The sequence below is a fragment of the Physcomitrium patens genome, chromosome 13, assembly GCF_059467195.1.
Source record: "Physcomitrium patens ecotype Gransden chromosome 13, ASM5946719v1, whole genome shotgun sequence".
NCBI classification, from domain to species: Eukaryota; Viridiplantae; Streptophyta; class Bryopsida; order Funariales; family Funariaceae; genus Physcomitrium; species Physcomitrium patens.
In genome coordinates, this window is record NC_143422.1 from 13445905 (window position 1) to 13464051 (window position 18147).

Consider the following 18147-nt stretch of genomic DNA (forward strand, 5'->3'; position numbering starts at 1 on the left):
AACCAAACCCTAATCAAATCTTAATCCCAAACAAAATCCTAATCCAAACCCTAAATCCTAAACCAAATCCTAATCAAATCCTAAACCCTAAATAAAATCCTATCCAAATCCTAAACCCTAAATCAAACCCTAATCCAAACCCTAAACCCTAAACCCTAAAACAAATCCTAACTAAACCCTAAACCAAATCCTAACTAAACCCTAAACCAAACCCTAATAATTCCTATAATAGATTTAAACCTCAATAACTAATGACTAAACCGTTGATCTTAACTAAAATTTTGCACACTTTTAAAAACATAAGTTAAAAATAGGCACAAAAAATTTGATAAGGATCGGACTTATTAAATTGACGATATCCTCAAAAATGTGCTCGGATATTGGCCGGCCTCCTTCTCCAATCTTAATGCCAATCTTCTAGAGCCAATATCTCTTCTTTGCACCTTTCGATTAATCTCAAAATTCTCATAAGCATAGAAAAACAAGTTTGAAATCCTCTCACGTAAGTTTCACTCCAATCCAACCAATTGATTGTAAGAAATCTCAAAAACCCCCACTAGACCTAAAATTCTACTTTCTGACACCTTGACCCACTTAAACCTCAATATCCCTCAATTCAACCGTTAGATCAAGCTCAAATTCATGACACATATTAAACACAACTATAACCATAAACCTACAAAATTTCACTTATAGATCTATTACAAGACTCTTAAAATCATCCAAAACGTAAACCCTATTTTATTTCATAAAACTCAAGTCATCCGAAATAAACCTTGACTTTGCAAAGCTCTTACAAAGTCATATCAACTCCAAATCCCCCAAAATCAACACCTATAGAAACCCTATTCAATCTTCTATCAAATCCCATTCTCCGATCTGCCAAAGAATCCTTGAGTCGCCGGCAGAGCACAGTTTTGTGCCTCGGGGTTTGATTTCGACCCAGGTTCATAACCGGTCCTCTTCAGTTATCAACTTTCGTCTTCTTGAGGTAATTTTTACTATTTTGCACTCCTAACTCCTCCCTTCATATGCCTATATCCTTTATTTTTTTAATCTACCTTGTTTTGCCTTATTTATGGCCTTACAAAGTAAATAGAAGCATAATTGGTAAATAGGCAGCATTGGCACCTTAAATTTTCTACCCTTTGACTAATATCTATTTTTCCAAGATAATTTGCTACAATATTTTTGAAAAGATATCCTCAAAACATGATATTTTCTTCACCCTTTTACTTGTTATTCGTGTTACATCACGACAGTGCTGCCACTTTATCACTGTTGACGCTACCGCCCGTCGCCATCGCCGCCCTAATATTGCTGCCACTACCGCCCGCCATTGACCACCGTTGACCAACGTTGCTTCTTGCTCCCATCCTGCCGCCCTACTGTTGCCGCCCTACTACTGCTTGCTGCGCCATCTTATTGCTGTTCTGCAACCTTAATCTATAATCTCCTAAATATATATATATATATATATATTTATTTTTATTTTTTTTTTTCAAGTTAAAGTTTATTATTTTATTTGACTTTATAATTTAAGGTACGCTTTACTCAACTTTTCTACTTGATCTTGTATTTTCTTTATAGACTTATTTATAATGAGTGTTTCAACATCTTCAACTACTTCTACTATGGTTCTAACTATTATCAGTGCATCCCAACATTTTTAAGCTCTTTTATTTCTACCATTGACTGTGGATAGATACAATTATCTATTATAGGCAAAAATGGCAAAAATAAATTTATTTGTAGAACAACTCTTGGATGCCATTATGTTTGAAGAATCTCTTATAATAATTATTTATATACCTCCTACTATTCGTTGGAAAGCACTTCTTTTCTTTTCTCGTCATCTTATACCTACATTACAACATCAATATTTAGAATTAGAAGATCCTGCAAAACTTTGGAAGAATCTTAAATCTAGGTTTGATCATCAAAAGACCATTTTTCTTCCACATGCATGTCATAATTGGATACATTTACATATCTTGGATTTTCCAAATTTTAATGCTTTCAATAGTGAAATATATAGTATTGTCTCACAATTACGATTATGTGGACAAAGCATTTCTGAAGAAGAAATGATTGAGAAAAATCTCTCTACATTTCTTCTTGTATTTGTTGTGTTTGCACAACAATATATGAACATGGAATTTCAAAGTCATTCTGATCTCATGTCTTATCTATTTCTTGCGGAGAAGCAAAATGAGCTACTCTTGCGCAATGCGGAAGCTCGTCCTATTGGAACTACAATTCTAGAATCTCATGCACTTAATATTTCAAAGTCTAAGAAGAAATTTTATAAACATAGAAAACGTGCTCATAAGTATCAAGGTAGTCATAGTCAAGACTATTTCTACCCTTATGGAAAGAATAAACATTCTACTATTAATTATAGTAGAAAATAAAAATCATAGATGCATTCTTGACATAAGTGTGGAATGGTTGGATATTTAGCACATGTGTGCCGTATTTCAGAATATTTTAATAAAATATTCTAAGAAAATAAGAAATTACGAGCTGAGGCTCGTGAAGTTCATACCATGGATGCGTCCATGGATTCAATTGGTGTTGATGACTTAGAGGCTTACATGAATATTAAAACCTCTGATAATGAATCAAATGATGCGTTCATTGATTTTGCAACAACACATACTATCTTCTAAGATAGACGATTTTTTATTGAAAAATCTTCAACTTGGTAAACTAAAAATATGATGACCATGGCTAGAGCAAATACATTTTGTTTCCAAGAGGGCATAGTGATGGTAAAATTACCTGTGGATTCCATCATCAAATGTAAACATGCAATGTTTGTACCCTTAGCACCTCAAAGTTTGATTAGCTACCGAAATATGAGTATTAATGGTTATCACCTCTTGATCGCGACTTTAAGTAGAAAAGAGGTTTTGGTTCTTGCAAAAAACTATAAAGTTATTAAAAAATCTTTTTCTATAGAAAATGGTTTATAGCAAATTGTGATTTGGCCTCCCATTGTATTTAATTTTGCATCATCTATCTCAGAGAGTCGTATTTTTCTTTGGCATCGATGATTGGGACATCCAAACTCCACATTATTTAGAAAGATCATTCCATGTATAACTGGATATAATTTAAACATTGCAGATGTATACTCTATGGAATTATGTCGTACATGCATGCAAGATAAAATGATTATTTAGCCTTCAATTTCGAAACTTCTACAAGAATTACCACCAATGCTTGAAAGATTGCATGGTGATATTTGTGGTCCTATTAATCCAATATTAGGACCATTTAATTATTTTTTGGTCCTTGTTGATGCATTAGGTAAACGATCACATGTTTCATTATTATCAATTCGAAATATGGTGTTTGCCAATCTTATATCTATGCTTATTTGCTTTCAGGCACATTTTCCTGATTATGCTATAAAAACATTGCGTATGGATAATGCAAAAGAATTTGCATCAAAGTCTTTTAAAGACTATTGTACTACAACAAGAATCGAGTTGACATATTGTATTCTATATGAACATGCTCAAAATGGACTTGCAGAGTCATTTATAATGCATATACAACTCATTACGTGGCCACTCCTCCTTCATGCAAATCTACCTGCATCTATGTAGGGTCATGCAATTTTACATGCTATAGCATTAATATGCCTCTGCCTTTCTTCTCTTAAAATTATTTTACCACATGAGCTCATTTTGGATCGTATTCCAAATGTATCTCACTTACGAGTATTTCATTGTCGTATTTGGATTCCTGTACCTGAACCTCAATGGCTTACCATTGGAGCTCATCAATAAGAAGGCATATATGTTGATTTTGATTCACTAAGCATTATTCGTATTATTGATCCATCAACTGGCACATTATTACGTGCATGTTTGCAAAATTATCATTTTGAAGAAATTGTATTCCCATCTCTTCAAGGAAGAATATCCAATCAACAAAGAAATAAAGTACTCATATTTGAAGCACTAGAAACGTTTACAATGAATTCCGATCCTAGGACATCTTTCATAGAAACTGAAGTTGCTAAGATTTTGCATTTAAAACGGATCGCAGATGAAACTTTTGATGGCTTCAATGATGCACCTAGAATTACAAGAGTTCCTATTAATGAGGCTCAGAATGCACTTGCTCAGATTGCAGTGCTATTGATTACAATACCTAAAGTTATAACAACAACAACTAAAAGAACTCGTAGACCAGATAAGCAACCACATAAGAAGAAAGCTATAAAATTAACTAATCCTGGTATTATTTCTTAAGAAATTGCCACTCATCTTGTAGGACTACCAATTCATGATGATATATCGATGCATAATGTACCTTCAATTCCTATCAAAAACAATCTTGGAATTGGAAGGAAATAGAACAAGTTGAGTAAAGAATTATCTATTCTGTATTAAGTTATAGATGATATTTGGGACAGACCATCTATTACGATAGATGAATCATTTACATATTTGATTATAGAAGCTCTTTCTTGCAAGGAAGATGATCCTGAACCTCAAACCATCAAAGAGGCAATGGGTCGCTCAGATTGGTCAAAATAGAAAACTCCTATTGAGGAAGACTATGCCTCTTTGCATAAGAGAAAAGTCTTTGGTCCAATTATAGACACTCTTACATCTCGCCCTGTGAGATATAAAATGGTATTAATATGGAAACAAGATGCTCAAGGCCAAATAACCTGCTATAAAGCTCGTCTTGTTGCTCAAGGATTTACTCAATGATTTGGCATTGATTATGAATCCACATATTCTCTAGTCATGGATTCAATTACATTTCGATATATTATTGGAATGACAGTTCATGCCATCCTTGAGATGCATCTGATGGATGTAGTAACTGCATATCTATATGGTTCTCTTGATATAAATATTTATATGAAAGTTCCACTTGGCTAAGAAATAGGAACTCCAAATCAACTCGCTTTAGGAAAATATCGTGGTATTAAATTATGTAAGACCTTGTATGGTTTAAAACAATTTGAACGAATGTGGTATCAACGTCTTTGAGATTATTTAATTACAAATAATTTTATAAGTGATCCATTAATCCCTTGTTTGTTTATCAAACAAGATAAAACTGGTTTTGTGATCATCGCTATATATGTTGATGATCTTAACCTAGTGGGCACTACATCTGCATGTGTTACACCTATAAACCTACTTATACGTGAATTTGAGATGAAAATACTAAGAAAAACGACTTTCTACATTGGTCTTCAGATTATGCATCTAACAGACGGTAGCATTTTTCTCTACCAACTAACGCATATTAGACGAATCTTGCGAAAATTTAAAATGATTGATGCTTATCCATTGTCCACACCAATGGTTGCACGTGGCCGTGATGGTCATGATCCATATTGTCCATGCAAGGAGGAAGAGGAAATATTGGGAGACCAATATCCATACCTTGCAGTAGTTGGAGCACTTTTGTATTTAGCTACATCTACAAGACCAGATATTGCATTTGCAGTTAGTGTTCTTGCAAGACATAGTGCACGTCTAATACTACGACATTGGAATGGCATCAAACATTTATTATATTCTTTAAAAGGTACTGAAATCTTGGGATTATACTACACACAATCCATAGATCCAAAATTGGTTGGATATTGTTATGCAGGATATAAATCTGATATTGCAACAGCTAAATCTCAAACAAGATATGTATTCTTAAGACATGAAGCTGCACTATCATGGAAATTATTGAAACAAACAATAACTGCAACTTGATCCAACCATGCAGAAATCATTGCCTTACATGAAGCATCTCAAGAATGTATTTGGTTGCGATCAATTGATAAATTTATTCAAACAACCTGGGGATTTTCATATGATGATTCTCTAACTATCTTGCATGAAGATAATAGTGCTTGTATTGCACAGATGCAAGTTTTTTTCATTAAAGGTGACAGGACAAAGCATATTGATCCAAAATATTTTAGTTATACTCATGTCTTGATTACTGATCAAGCACTTATAATTAAGAAAATTGAATCTACAAATAACCTTGCTGATATCTTCACCAAAGCTCTCCCATTAAGCAACCATCATCGACTTACTTATGGCATTGGTATGCGGCGACTTGCTTTTCTTGAATAAGAAAGTTAATGAGCTCTTTAAATAATTAAAGAAAATGATGTTGTACTCTTTTTCCTTCATCTATGGTTTTGTGCTTAAATAAAATAAGGTTTTTCTAGATAAGGTTTTAATGAGGCAACAATTATTGATCTTGTAAGATCACAGAAAAGTATAGATCATGATTCTATACAAATTTTATATTATGTAAATATTATGATGAGTGAGGAGGAGTGTTGAGATCATTAAATGTAGCCGACGCTCTCCATAATATTTACTATAGACTACAGTAAATACCATAGCTATAGTATTTAGAATCTAATGGAGAAGTATTGTTTATCCTCTCCTCTTTTCTCTTCTTGTATACGAGACACAACCAGATCAATAGATTTTTGTGTATGAAGCTCTCTCTCCTTAGAAACCCTCTTGTGTGTATGACTTACTACTACTCTTGTGTGTGTGTATGACTTACTATTACTCTTGTGTCTTTCTAAACATTCTCAACAATAACAATGGCATTCCAATGATAAGCCCCTCGAAATAAAAATAAAGTAAAATATAAAAACTGTTCTAGAAGTGAAGATGAGATAAATTAGCACCTTACCATGAGGCAAAAGGAAACCAAGCAAACCACAGGGCAGTGAAGTATGAGCATGATTAAAACATGGTGCACATTAAAACATGGTGCACAGTAATTTATTTAAACAATGATGACAGAGTTGAACGATTCTGCCTCTGAAAAAGCGATGCTGCTTGAAATCATTTTCAGTGTTGGATGACAATCCATTTTCGAATGCTATGCGAGTTGAACAGAACACCATATTTTGACCCGCAGAACCATGAAGAAAAAACGGAGGACCCACAAGGAGTGAGAGAAGCTTACGCTCTGCGAGTGTGAGGGCACCACTGTATATCTACAAGCGGAAGCATATGCTTATGTGGGGGCAACAGCAGAGTTCACACGCAGATACCATATTTATAAAAACGCAGGATCCAAAGACGTACTCTAAAAAAGCGTACCTACTGAACTGGACATGCCCGAAATGGGTGTCTCTCTCCGATACTGCTGCCCTCGCTCCGCTCTGCTCTGCCGACAAGAGCATCACCACTGCACGAGGAGTGTCTCGATTTGCGTTACATGCTACACTCGCTATACAGATCATAGTATGTTTATGAGAACAAATCATTCTGCCGCTGAACCTGTTTTATCTTCCCTACCCACGAAACAAATAATTAACAGTCTAACTCAACCTCAACTGCACTAGTTACTACTCTCTTAACAAAACTGTTATCACGAAGATCTTCACCTCATCCGGAAATGCGACAGATTTGACTCTCAACCTCTCCGACTTTCACAACACACCCGCTCATTCACATCCGTCCTGGCTAACGTGCTATCAATCCTCCTCACTACGGTTCGGTGTTCCTATGACGATTTCATTCTGAATTTAATGCGAAGGCCATCCTATATTTCCGGTTCAGAGTACTTTGCCGAAATGATAGCTTCAAGTGCCTTTGTCAACAATCAACTGTAGAGAGAAAGATTCTTGTACTATCACAACAACAAAAAAAACTTATCGCACACACATTCTGGAAGAAGGAAAAAGTCTTTACTATATTCTAAAGAATACGACTTTATAAGTGGACAATGTCACAGTATCCAGAAACAAACCCCAGCTACCCTTACTTAAAGAGCACTTCTTGAGATGCATACCCTGTACAAGTAGAGATAGTTGAAGTGAAATTACATGGACCCTTTCCTATCTACTATTTGGCCTTGTTAATGAGATAAAAATAGTAGTAAAACATTGCAATGTGTTCCTCCTTCCTCCAAAAGCATCTATCCGATTTATTCCATACTTTAATTACAAGTGTAGGTTTGTCCATTAAAAGTCAACATTCTAAGAAGTAATTAAAATTTCTCTGTTCAAAGGTGACTTTACACCATTATGTGCAAGTCGACAATGAAAAACAAGTTACCACCATCTCTGGTGGATGCTATCTACAACTAAAAGCCAGAAAAAAAAACATCCAAAATGTAGCAGTAGTTCCTCATAAGTACCCTCGGAATTCCAGCCGATTGCCACATGCAGCTTGCTGTACCCATGTGAGATTACAAAATACTGCGATGATCACTTTCGTGAGCTATACAAAGACCACTAACTTGGATGTTGAACGCACATTCACCCCAGGATGTTCAGTAAATGTCGATTAGATCACCTGTTATACGCAGTGATTGTAGTCAGTGGTCAAACTTATCCCAGGAAAATGCAGGGGTGCTTATGCAAAGATGCAAACTCGGCCCTTACGTGTTATGGACCATGTGAAGCAGTTATTTTGTTAGTAAATAACACGGGAAATCAAGGGTTATTGACAGAAATAACTGAATCGACAAAAACTGTCATATGGCTGCCATAACAGAAGTATTACATGATCATTTAGATAAATTCGTTTCATTAGAAAAAGGACGGACGCACCTAGGTGAAGGACTCGGACTGGAATTATGTCGCAATCTCCGATTTCTCATAACAGTCACCTGCGCAAACAAGGATAACATATCAACAACCTTACGCACAGCAATTGTAAGCAAGTTCCAGTAATACACTCCCGACTAACGAGAAGTTCCGGCCAAACTCATCCTACTGAGAAATCGACACTCTCAACATATTCGAGAATGATCAAGAAGAAGCCAAATAAATACTAAAAGAATGATAGAGACGCATAGGTCCCTAAAGTAGTTGAAAAATCAGACGCATTAGAACCAAAACAAGCGTATGAAAGAACATCGTAGACACCTGATTTAGCATCGGAATCCACTGCCGAATCGTAGTGCGAGGGAGCAGATGGCAAGAATGACTCAAGCTCCTTGTAGCCCTCCCAAGGCTTCACCCACACTTTAGCATCATAATTCTTGGGTACACCATTTTCCATAACTTCAATAGTAAAATAATACATCTTTCCTTGCACCACTTGCTCCTTGGCCGACAAGACTTTCGAGAAAGTGATAACTGCAATCGAATTCTACATCCGAACACCAGATATACAGTTTGTCAAAACTAGGTTTTCACGTCACGCGTGCACGACCAAACCCTGAGCGAATTCCAATCTTCCCAGGATTCAACCCCTAATTCTACATTACATGACAATTTCACTACCGCATACCTGGCGTGATTTGTATTGGTCTACTGCAAAATTCGCCAACTCGTCTATCTCCACACTGTTGGGGAAATTACTGATATCCTTCGGGCCTCCGACAGACATGGCTTGAGCTCCCACCAGATAGATACCGAACAGGCACACGGCCGCCAGAAGCACCGAAACCTTGTGATTAGGCGCCATCCTTCTCCTCCTCCTCCTCAATACGCTAAAATAATTGAGCCCTAAAAAAGACTTCGAGGTTGTAACGCAACCCTCCTCAATGAGTAAACACTAATGCCAGAGAAATCGATTTGTGAGGGACGATGTTCTACGTGTAGAAGCATTTCTTCGAGAAGGCATCCTCACGTATATCCGACCCGTCGTGCCACATCGGACTAATTGTGAACGCCACGTGTGTTGCAGATTCTATTCTAGCTTGTGATAACTTTAGCAACACGAAAGATACTGTAGGGTGACACGTGGTAAGCCACCAGTGGCCTTCATATGAACCAATGAGAGTGATGTATTTAATAGAATGGGATAATTGGTGTCGTTGTGTTAGGCACGGAATAATTCATCTAAGTTTGTTGATGACCATTTTTTGTAATTTCACAATAATTATTTATATATTTATATACATATATACAGAATGTGGCTCTTCTACATTATTTGTTTAAAAGCAAGGTCAATGGAATACATCTAAGACAAGAGTCGAATTCCAATGAGTCACATATGCATCTCTTGCACAAAATGAGTTACACCATGTATTGATTTCAGTAAATTAATATGTTTATGTAGACCATTGATACTCACGTTGCAACTTATGGCTAACAAGACACGTTTGTTGATGTGTTTGTTATGTATTCTAGAAAAATCGTATATGACAAGGAAAATATAGAGTGCATTGCAGCTAAATAATCATAGGAATAATAAGAATAAAAAAAAAAAGTTTTGTTATTCAGTTTATACTAAAACTATTTGAATTGTTTACACAAAAACATTCAACTATCAATATTATTGTTCACGAAATTCAAATTTTCAATGTCTTTAATTGAATATATCCTGCAAATGTTTATGTCTAAAAATAAAAAATTGGGTTGTTTAATTAGTTAACAAATTGGGCTATTTAATTAATTAACTAACTAAAATCTATTGTCCCACACATATGATACATCCACGTCAAATTGGATGAAGTTAAACATCACAAGACGACTTTCATCAACGAAAATTGCTATAAAAATATCGAACCGCGCAGAGCCGCAATCGGAAGATTCAAGCTCTGCCCACATGGCACTCTTCGGAGCAAGTGTCCAGCTCATCTCAGGTGGGGGCCTAGCTGGCAAATCGCCACGTCGACAACCGCGCGGCTTTCGATGCCCGACCAGGAGCCTTCGCGGACCTCAGCCCGCGCATTCCCGCCACGCGAGAAACGAAGAAATGCTGAAATGGGCTTTAATTTCTGAAGCTCAACTTGCGCATTTGAAGCTGCAGCTTGGAAGTGTCAGGGTTTCCAAGCAAGTTAGCACACGAATAAAGCAGGTTTGCTTTCCGGCTCAGGTGATCGCGTCGTGATCACAAGCATCGGCGCCGCTCACACTGACGAGTGTGCCTTACGTGGCAGAATCGCGAGTCCCTAACGCGGGATGCAATAGGCTTTCCCTATTCGGTGTCTGGAACAAAGGTTGTTGGATTCTGTAGCTAAAATTGTCAGTTGCTTGCCGGACTCTTCCTTGGGTAGTGTTTGAGTCACGTCTGAGCTTTTTTCGAAGCGCACGATTGAGTCAAGAGGTTGTGGTTGAGTGAACGTGTCGGAGTAGCGGCAGTGTTCGAGTGATGAGTTCATAGCTGCGGAGTTTTTTCGTTTTTATCCATTTATTTATTTTTATTGGGAGGAATTTCGAGTTGTGATTTGATGACGCTCACAGGGATTCAGGGGTTTTGGTTTTACAGGTTTGTGGATTTGGAAAGAATGAATGTTTCGTTTTCGTTGGGGATGGTAGGTCTGTTGCACTAGAATTGGTGGATGCTGATTTTATTGGTTTTTTTTTTGGATCTTTCATTTGTAGAAATAAGCGTCTACTGTGTTCCGGAAAATATGCTTGCGTTTCTTGGACCTTGTATATCTAAGTATGCCCTGTTGTGATATTTTTGAACTCTCAAGAACAGGATAGTAGGGTCTGATGGAGAGCAGTTGTATTTCACTTGCAGAACGAAGTCATTCTCTACTGATAAATTGTTAAATATTTCACCTATTGAATGCGACTGATCTGATAGAATTGATGGCTCCGGTCTGTCGTGGATATCCACCCATGTCACTTAAGAGATTCGTCTGCCACGTCTCAATGTGTCTACATAGACATGTTGTGAAGAGATCTGGAGGGCGAGGGTGTTAATTTTGGTTATGTGGTATTTTGGCGTCAATCGGAATTGCATGTTTCCAATGGAACTAGAAGAAGTGCAAACAATCCTCAACGCATGAGATTTTTACGCTTTTTAGTTGAATTTGTTATGCTGTTTTGTGCCTCTCTTCAGCTTTGAACCGTGTAATTATTTTGGATTTCGGTATGGTCATCGATTCCTGTTGATAAGTGGATCGAAGGCGTGTGTGTGTTGCGGATTTTTCCTCCTCAACCGCTATGGTCAAGTCGTGTGTTCTGAGCATGATTGTATGTGGTAATGCCTCCCTGTTGTTTGATAATGAGAATAGTTTTTTTACTTTGTTTCCTGGCTTTTGGGGTTACCAGTGGCTAAAAGCTATGAGTCATGTGGGAAATGGTGGTTGTGTTCTAATTTCAATATCCTCGCATTAAGGATGTGTTGTCTGTAATTTTGACCTCTACATCTTCGTGGCATGCTCCAGGGAGGAATAATTCATGACAAAATGAGAAGACAGAAGCTTGATGCAACTGGCATTCGTTGCACAGCCAATTCGGAAAAGCCTTTGCAAATGTTTTTAGCCACAGGATAGCCTCCGATCAAGGTTTTAATTACGCGAACGGTGGATCGAAATTTTTTACTTGTGTTCCTACACCATATTGGGAACGTATTCTGCTGATTGTTGCGTAGCGGAAAGGCTGATTTAGCTATTACGAATTTCGAAGAGGCCACAATACTTTGCTTCATTCTGCAATCAATTACCCTGTGCTCTATAATCGGAAGTTTGTAGTAGAAAGATTTCAAACATGTCAGACATGGGGCTACCAGTTCTAATCATGGGTCGGAAAGCGTGGCTAAAGTTAGCTGAGCCTACAATGATTGAAAGTTTCGCTTTGAAATCTGGGGAGCTGTCCTTACTTACGTGGGCGCTGATGATCTCGGCTGCATTTGTCATGTTTGGTCTGTGCCTCTCATCCTATCTTTTATTTCACCACCTATCAGGCTACAATAAACCCACGGTAAGTTTTTGAGCCATAAAACATTTGATCACATTAAGAATCATATAGTTCATGGGACTCGTAGAACAAGTCTTGTTCGATGAGTTACTCCCTTGCATGGGAGTAAGCATCTTTACTTCAAAGGGAGTTTTGGAGTGGATCTATGTCTGTTTTAAAGAATTGGATGTGTATAGTTTTATTATTTGCTATCTTATTTTTTTTATTAGTCATCCTTGGTCACGAAGTATTTTACAATTCGTGGACGAAGCGGGATAACAACTTGGTTGTTTTTTGTGGTGATACAGGAGCAGAAGTGGCTGATAGGTATCATTCTCATGGTTCCTGTTTATACTATTACGTCGGTAATTACCTTAACCTTCTGTGGTTGTTCGGTGTATCACATTTATATTGTTAGTTCTATGTGTTTCAACCGGATTCGTTTATTATAATGTTATTCTAGAAAATGAGATTTAAATGGAAGACTTGTGTGCAAACCGATTTTGATCCAGTGCACTTCTGCATAGGTTTCAGTTTTCATCATTATGTTTTCCCATGTATTCGATATACTTCGAGATCATCGGCAATTGCTACGAAGCATTTGCGTTGTATTCCTTTGGACGGTACCTCATTGCTTGCATGGGTAAGTGAGATTTGAAAACTTGTCCTTAGAAGCCTTTTTTTTACTTCTTTTTCTTTCATTGAAGGATGTGTTGCAATCATGACAGGCTCTCCATCTAGTGATTTGATTTGAGTTTGAATGCGGATTGTGTGGAATTTGTGGGATCAGATGCTTAGCATTTGCTAGTCTATGGGGATGCAGGAGGAGAAGAATCGGCTGTTCAGAGACTGATCAAGCAAGGCGCAGAAGGAGGAAACGACCCTTTGCTTGATAAGGAAGAGGGGCCACATGAGGTGGTTCATCCAGTCCCTCTTGGATGGGTCATGCACAACTGGAAGCTTGGTCGTTCTTTTTTCGACTCCGCTAAGTTTGGCATTGTTCAATATGTGAGTTACATAAGACACCGAACGTTCATTGTATACGTTTTAGTATCATGAAATAACTTGAATTTTTGGCTGAAACGTGAAGCGAAGGTTGTTAAAAAGATTGATAGAGCGAGTGCAGACACTACAGCTTTGCTTACGCAATCGAAAAATATTAGACTTATTTGGGATTAAAGCTTTCTTTACAATCTTACGAGTACTTCAACAGCTTTAGGGTGGCGGAAGTTTATGTGTTCCAATGTGTTAAAATTAATTACTTGGTGGATGTCAAGGGGGATGAAGACTTTGTCTTGGCTGGAGGATTTTGTTTTGGAGGCTTCTTTGCTTGGGATTGTCCATGTATTAATGAGAACTATTCCAGACTCGTATCCAGCTTTTCTCGGTAGTGTTGATATGTTCTTTTGCTTCATTTCCAGATGATAATCAAGGTAGGTTGCTCGTGGGTGGCGTTTATTCTGAATATGTTTGATTTATATGGCGAAGGAGAGTTCGATTTCTCCATGGGGTGAGTTATCTCTGAACTCCACCTCCTTTCACTCGGAGATGTTTTTCTGTTCATATCATTTGTTTTGCTTCTGCAGCAGCTGATTCTGTGAAGTCCTTCATGCTGATCTTAGTCTTAATTTTTTCATACGCTAACGTTGCTTTCTTGAATGCAGGTACCCGTATATTACAGTTATTCAGAATTTCAGTCAGATGTGGGCCCTCTACTGCCTCATCCAGTTTTATTATGTCACGAAGCATCAGCTTCACGAAATTAACCCTCTCGCTAAGTTTCTGTGTTTCAAAGCTGTCGTCTTTGTGACATGGTGGCAAGGTGTGATCATTGCGTTGCTCTTTGATACGGGATTAGCAAAGAAGTGGCTGCCGAGTCACACCTCACAAGAGCAGACTGATATGCTCCAGACCAATTTTCAAGATTTCCTTATCTGTATTGAGGTAAGCAGTATTTCTTTCTTTCTTTCTTTTATTTTCCTTTTGTTTTCCTTTTATCTTGTTTTACTTTTGAAACAACCACAATAGCTTCAGCCCTTCATTTGTATTTTTTCATTTTTCATTTTTTTGTATTTTTATGAAGTATCAGATTGGCACAGCTTATCAGGGATCGTCATCGTGTTTCGGTGGATGCGTGTTTAACATTCCCATTCTATCTCTTTGTTTAATAAACTCCCCTCAGCTTCACACAACAAAATATTGCTCTTGTTTCGAAGACGATTTTAATTTTCGTTTAAGTATGTTATTTCTGTTTGTACAGATGGCCATTGCTGCAGTAGCGCATATTTATGTCTACCCAGCAGTGCCATATCGAAGGGAAAGCTCTAAAAATTTGAACAAGCTTGACAGTGTTGCCTCTGAGTTGGAAGAAGACATTGAAGTTGCTGCTACTAGTTTAAAGGAAAGCGTGAAAGACGTTGCCGTGGGTGGCGGAGAACATGTAAGTGCAACGTGTTTTGTGGTGTCTGGTTTTTAGATTTAATTTTGAAAGCTGGAAAGTGCTCACGATATCAAGCATCACTAATTAAGATTGATTACCTAAACCTGTGTTTCTTCTTACTCTGGAAAGCTCTCCCTTTCGTAGAGACATCGAGAAAATAATCACTTGGTTCCAAGTTTGAAATTATTCAATGCTAGTTTAATTCCTTCTTAAGTATTTACCAGCGGCTTGCTGCTTCGGAGCTGGTACTTTTCATCTACACTGTTACCCTTCACCGGCTGATTTTCTAGTTCCTCATGTGTGCTGATTCTTGTTACTGGAGAGAAATTTGATTGATCCTTTGGTTTTCTATTTGTTAGCATGGATACGCTCGATTCATCAACCAGAATTAATGTTGTTCTTAAGGCTCAAGAATATAACCAGGCTTGCGGGGGTTGGTGCGGCAGGTTGTAGAGGACGTGAAGACAACTGTGGCACAGGTAGTTGAGCCTGTCGAGTCCGGTATTACAAACTTGAATGAAACATTTCAAGTAAACGTTTCAAAAGTAAATGCAAAACTACAAGACAACGTCTCAAAAATAAATGAAAACGTTCACGAAAAGGTAGAGAAGTGGGGCGGCAAGAGGAGCCAAGAGGTTCGCAAAGAAGGTCAGTATCTTGTAAACCAAGGCGACGCGGATGACACCGACATAGTGCAGACAGAGGAACATGTCCGTGTCGAGCACGAGACCGACAAGAGCGAAAGTTCAGGAAGGTTGCATTCAGAACAGTCCAGTGCTGAAACCGGAGTTATGAAAGAGGAGGTTTCAGGTACAACAACTAGCCGTAGTGCTGGTGAGGATGTCCCAAGAGAGGAGACCACCAGTTTCACTCAGCAAAAAGAGAAAAAAGGAAAAGCAGAAAAGAGAGAAACAAGCAGCGAGACTAAAGAGATAGACGATCGTGGGAGATTAAAGAAGGACGAGGGCTTGAGTGTAGATGAAATGTACCACCTCAACAACACAGGTGATGTTGCGAAAAAGGAGACGACTGCACACAAATTTGAGAAGAATGATGCAGGAGAAGTTGTGAAGGAAGAAAGATCAGAAGAGCGAGAAGAATTGGACGAAAATGGTCACATGTCTAAAAAGGAGGTGAAGAGGAATGTTGAAGACGGGCAAGTTGTGGACGCTTTGGACGATAATTGTCAGGGTTGAGCATTCTGAAAACGTTGGAGCAAGGATTCATCCTGGCTAAAAACTCTCTCCCAGTAGGGTTCATCTGAGGAACAACCTGCTATGTACAGTATGAATCTGCGAATCGTTTTTGACCAGAGCAAGCTCAGAGAGGGTAGTGCCTGAGCAGACTGGTCAGCCCTTGCTGACAGGTGTAGAATATGATTAATCTAAGTCTGGTAATCTTCAAGTAAGCTTTGAATGCATGTGTAATAGGATTGCTAGACCTTCCATGGAAGCCACACTGCTGAAATCCAACGCGTTGTTTACTTGAAGTTTCTGTGGAGAAATTTACTGAAATCAAATTTGCAGGTTGTGAGGTTTACAACTTATACTGGTGATAATCACCTGGATCAATGTGATTCATGTCATGTCTTTAAAGCTGTAAAAGTATTGACGACGTATCTAGGATTAGTCTAATGAGAGTACAATTCTTCAGCGATAGTGGGTGCTAATACCGAGTTCTGTGGTGAGCGAATTGATCCTCTTGTCAACTCTTCTTTCTGCATTTTATTATAGTAACTAAGCCCTATCCAAAAGCTTTGAGGAACGTCATGAATTCCGTGAAGTTCAGCAGAGTAGTTTCAAAGCATGATCTCTTCTGCTCCATTTGGCTCTAGCTAATTTTAGGCTCAGCTGTAAGAAAAAGAAAATTGTTTTAGTTATTTTACTGAAATGAAATAATTATAGTACCAAAATACTACAATGTGGAATCATCAAATTCTATTCTTGAATATTTATATTTTACAAAAAATAAAATTTTGGATTTGATTGATCCTCTGTGCATTTACTTTTGGTATTAATTTTATAAATATCCAAAGTAAATGCACAAACAATTGTCAAAACTCTAATAGCCAAATAAAGTGCAATGCCACAATCTACATGTTGATATCCACAAACTTTGCCTTATACACCAAGTATGCATTGTATCTATCTATACAAACCACTTTTCACTATGGGCATCAATATAAGTGAAAATAAACTTAGAATAATCTTTTATAAAAAGTTGAAGTAGCGACTAAGTGAGTGGTGGTTCATTAACAAGTTGATGTTCCTAAATTTGTATAGATGGATTATTTTCTAGGAAAAAAGACCAATACAAAGAATGGCAAGTTGCTATTCTATTTTGAATCTAACTGCTAAAATGCAAAGATTAGAACTATAATCTAAATGTAATTATAATAGAAATTTCTTTATAGTATTAATAAGTTTTTTTTTTTTTTTTTTTTTTTTTTTTTGCAAAAAATGTATGAGGTTTTTGTTGTACAATTATGCTTTGAAATTTGTTTGTGCATTTACTTTGGGTATTAATTTTATAAAGGTTGTATGATTGAATAATATACAATAAAAACATTGTATTGTAATTTAAATAACATATAGATTTACAGTGAACTTGAAGTATTTTTATTCTAGTTCTTAATGATTTAAGTCAATATAGGTAATTAATGTCATGGACATAATCATGTAAGTTAGTAATTACATATACAAATAGGTAGAAGTAAGTAAAAGTAGGTAAAAGTAAGTTAATTCTATAGTATTTAATATAGAAGCTTCTTAGAAGCTTCATAGACGCTGCTTTAACTTCATAGGTGTCTTTAATTGACCTTTTGGATTAGAAACGTAGTCAACAAGTTGGCCATGTGCCACACATGTTGTTAGCTTGAAGATCAAGCTAACTATGTGTCCCACACATAGAAAAACTTGCCTTGTAAGTCAAGGCATGTGTCCTACAAAGTCAACACATATTGGAGGTCCTATAGAACGTCGCCACGTAGCCCCTAGTTAGATAGTATATATAGAGACAAGAGTGAAGGCTTCTTCACTCTTGTCAACTCTTTTCTTGCTTCTAGTCTAGTTTCAAGGGTGTCACGGCCATAATCATGTAAGCTAAT

The 18147-nt window shown here is 37.3% G+C and overlaps 2 protein-coding genes across 7 annotated transcripts; one reads left to right on the top strand and one right to left on the bottom strand.

Annotated features, from left to right (window-relative positions):
* Positions 1 to 7917: 7917 nt before the first annotated feature.
* Positions 7918 to 9560, bottom strand: LOC112290391 (cysteine proteinase inhibitor A). Its single transcript, XM_024536584.3, has 4 exons — positions 9255 to 9560; positions 8888 to 9113; positions 8570 to 8628; positions 7918 to 8312 (listed from the first exon to the last, which is right to left on the bottom strand). The coding sequence occupies exons 1-3, from the start codon at positions 9429 to 9431 to the stop codon at positions 8594 to 8596; spliced, it is 438 nt and encodes a 145-aa protein (XP_024392352.1). The 5' UTR covers positions 9432 to 9560; the 3' UTR covers positions 7918 to 8312; positions 8570 to 8593.
* A 1124-nt stretch (positions 9561 to 10684) lies between these two features.
* LOC112290390 (uncharacterized) lies at positions 10685 to 16587 on the top strand. Of its 6 annotated transcripts, none has more exons than XM_090255391.1 (9): positions 10685 to 10911; positions 12091 to 12625; positions 12910 to 12966; positions 13136 to 13244; positions 13425 to 13609; positions 14023 to 14111; positions 14266 to 14545; positions 14862 to 15041; positions 15488 to 16587. In XM_090255391.1, exons 2-9 carry the CDS (start codon positions 12413 to 12415, stop codon positions 16235 to 16237), a joined length of 1863 nt encoding a protein of 620 aa, XP_090111517.1. In that variant the 5' UTR covers positions 10685 to 10911; positions 12091 to 12412; the 3' UTR covers positions 16238 to 16587. The 6 variants fall into 6 exon arrangements, with proteins under 6 accessions (XP_090111517.1, XP_024392346.1, XP_024392350.1 ...); XM_024536578.3 differs by lacking the exon at positions 10685 to 10911 and adding an exon at positions 10924 to 11180; XM_024536582.3 differs by lacking the exon at positions 10685 to 10911 and adding an exon at positions 10925 to 11180 and having other exon boundaries at positions 13129 to 13244.
* The last annotated feature ends 1560 nt before the right edge of the window (positions 16588 to 18147 follow it).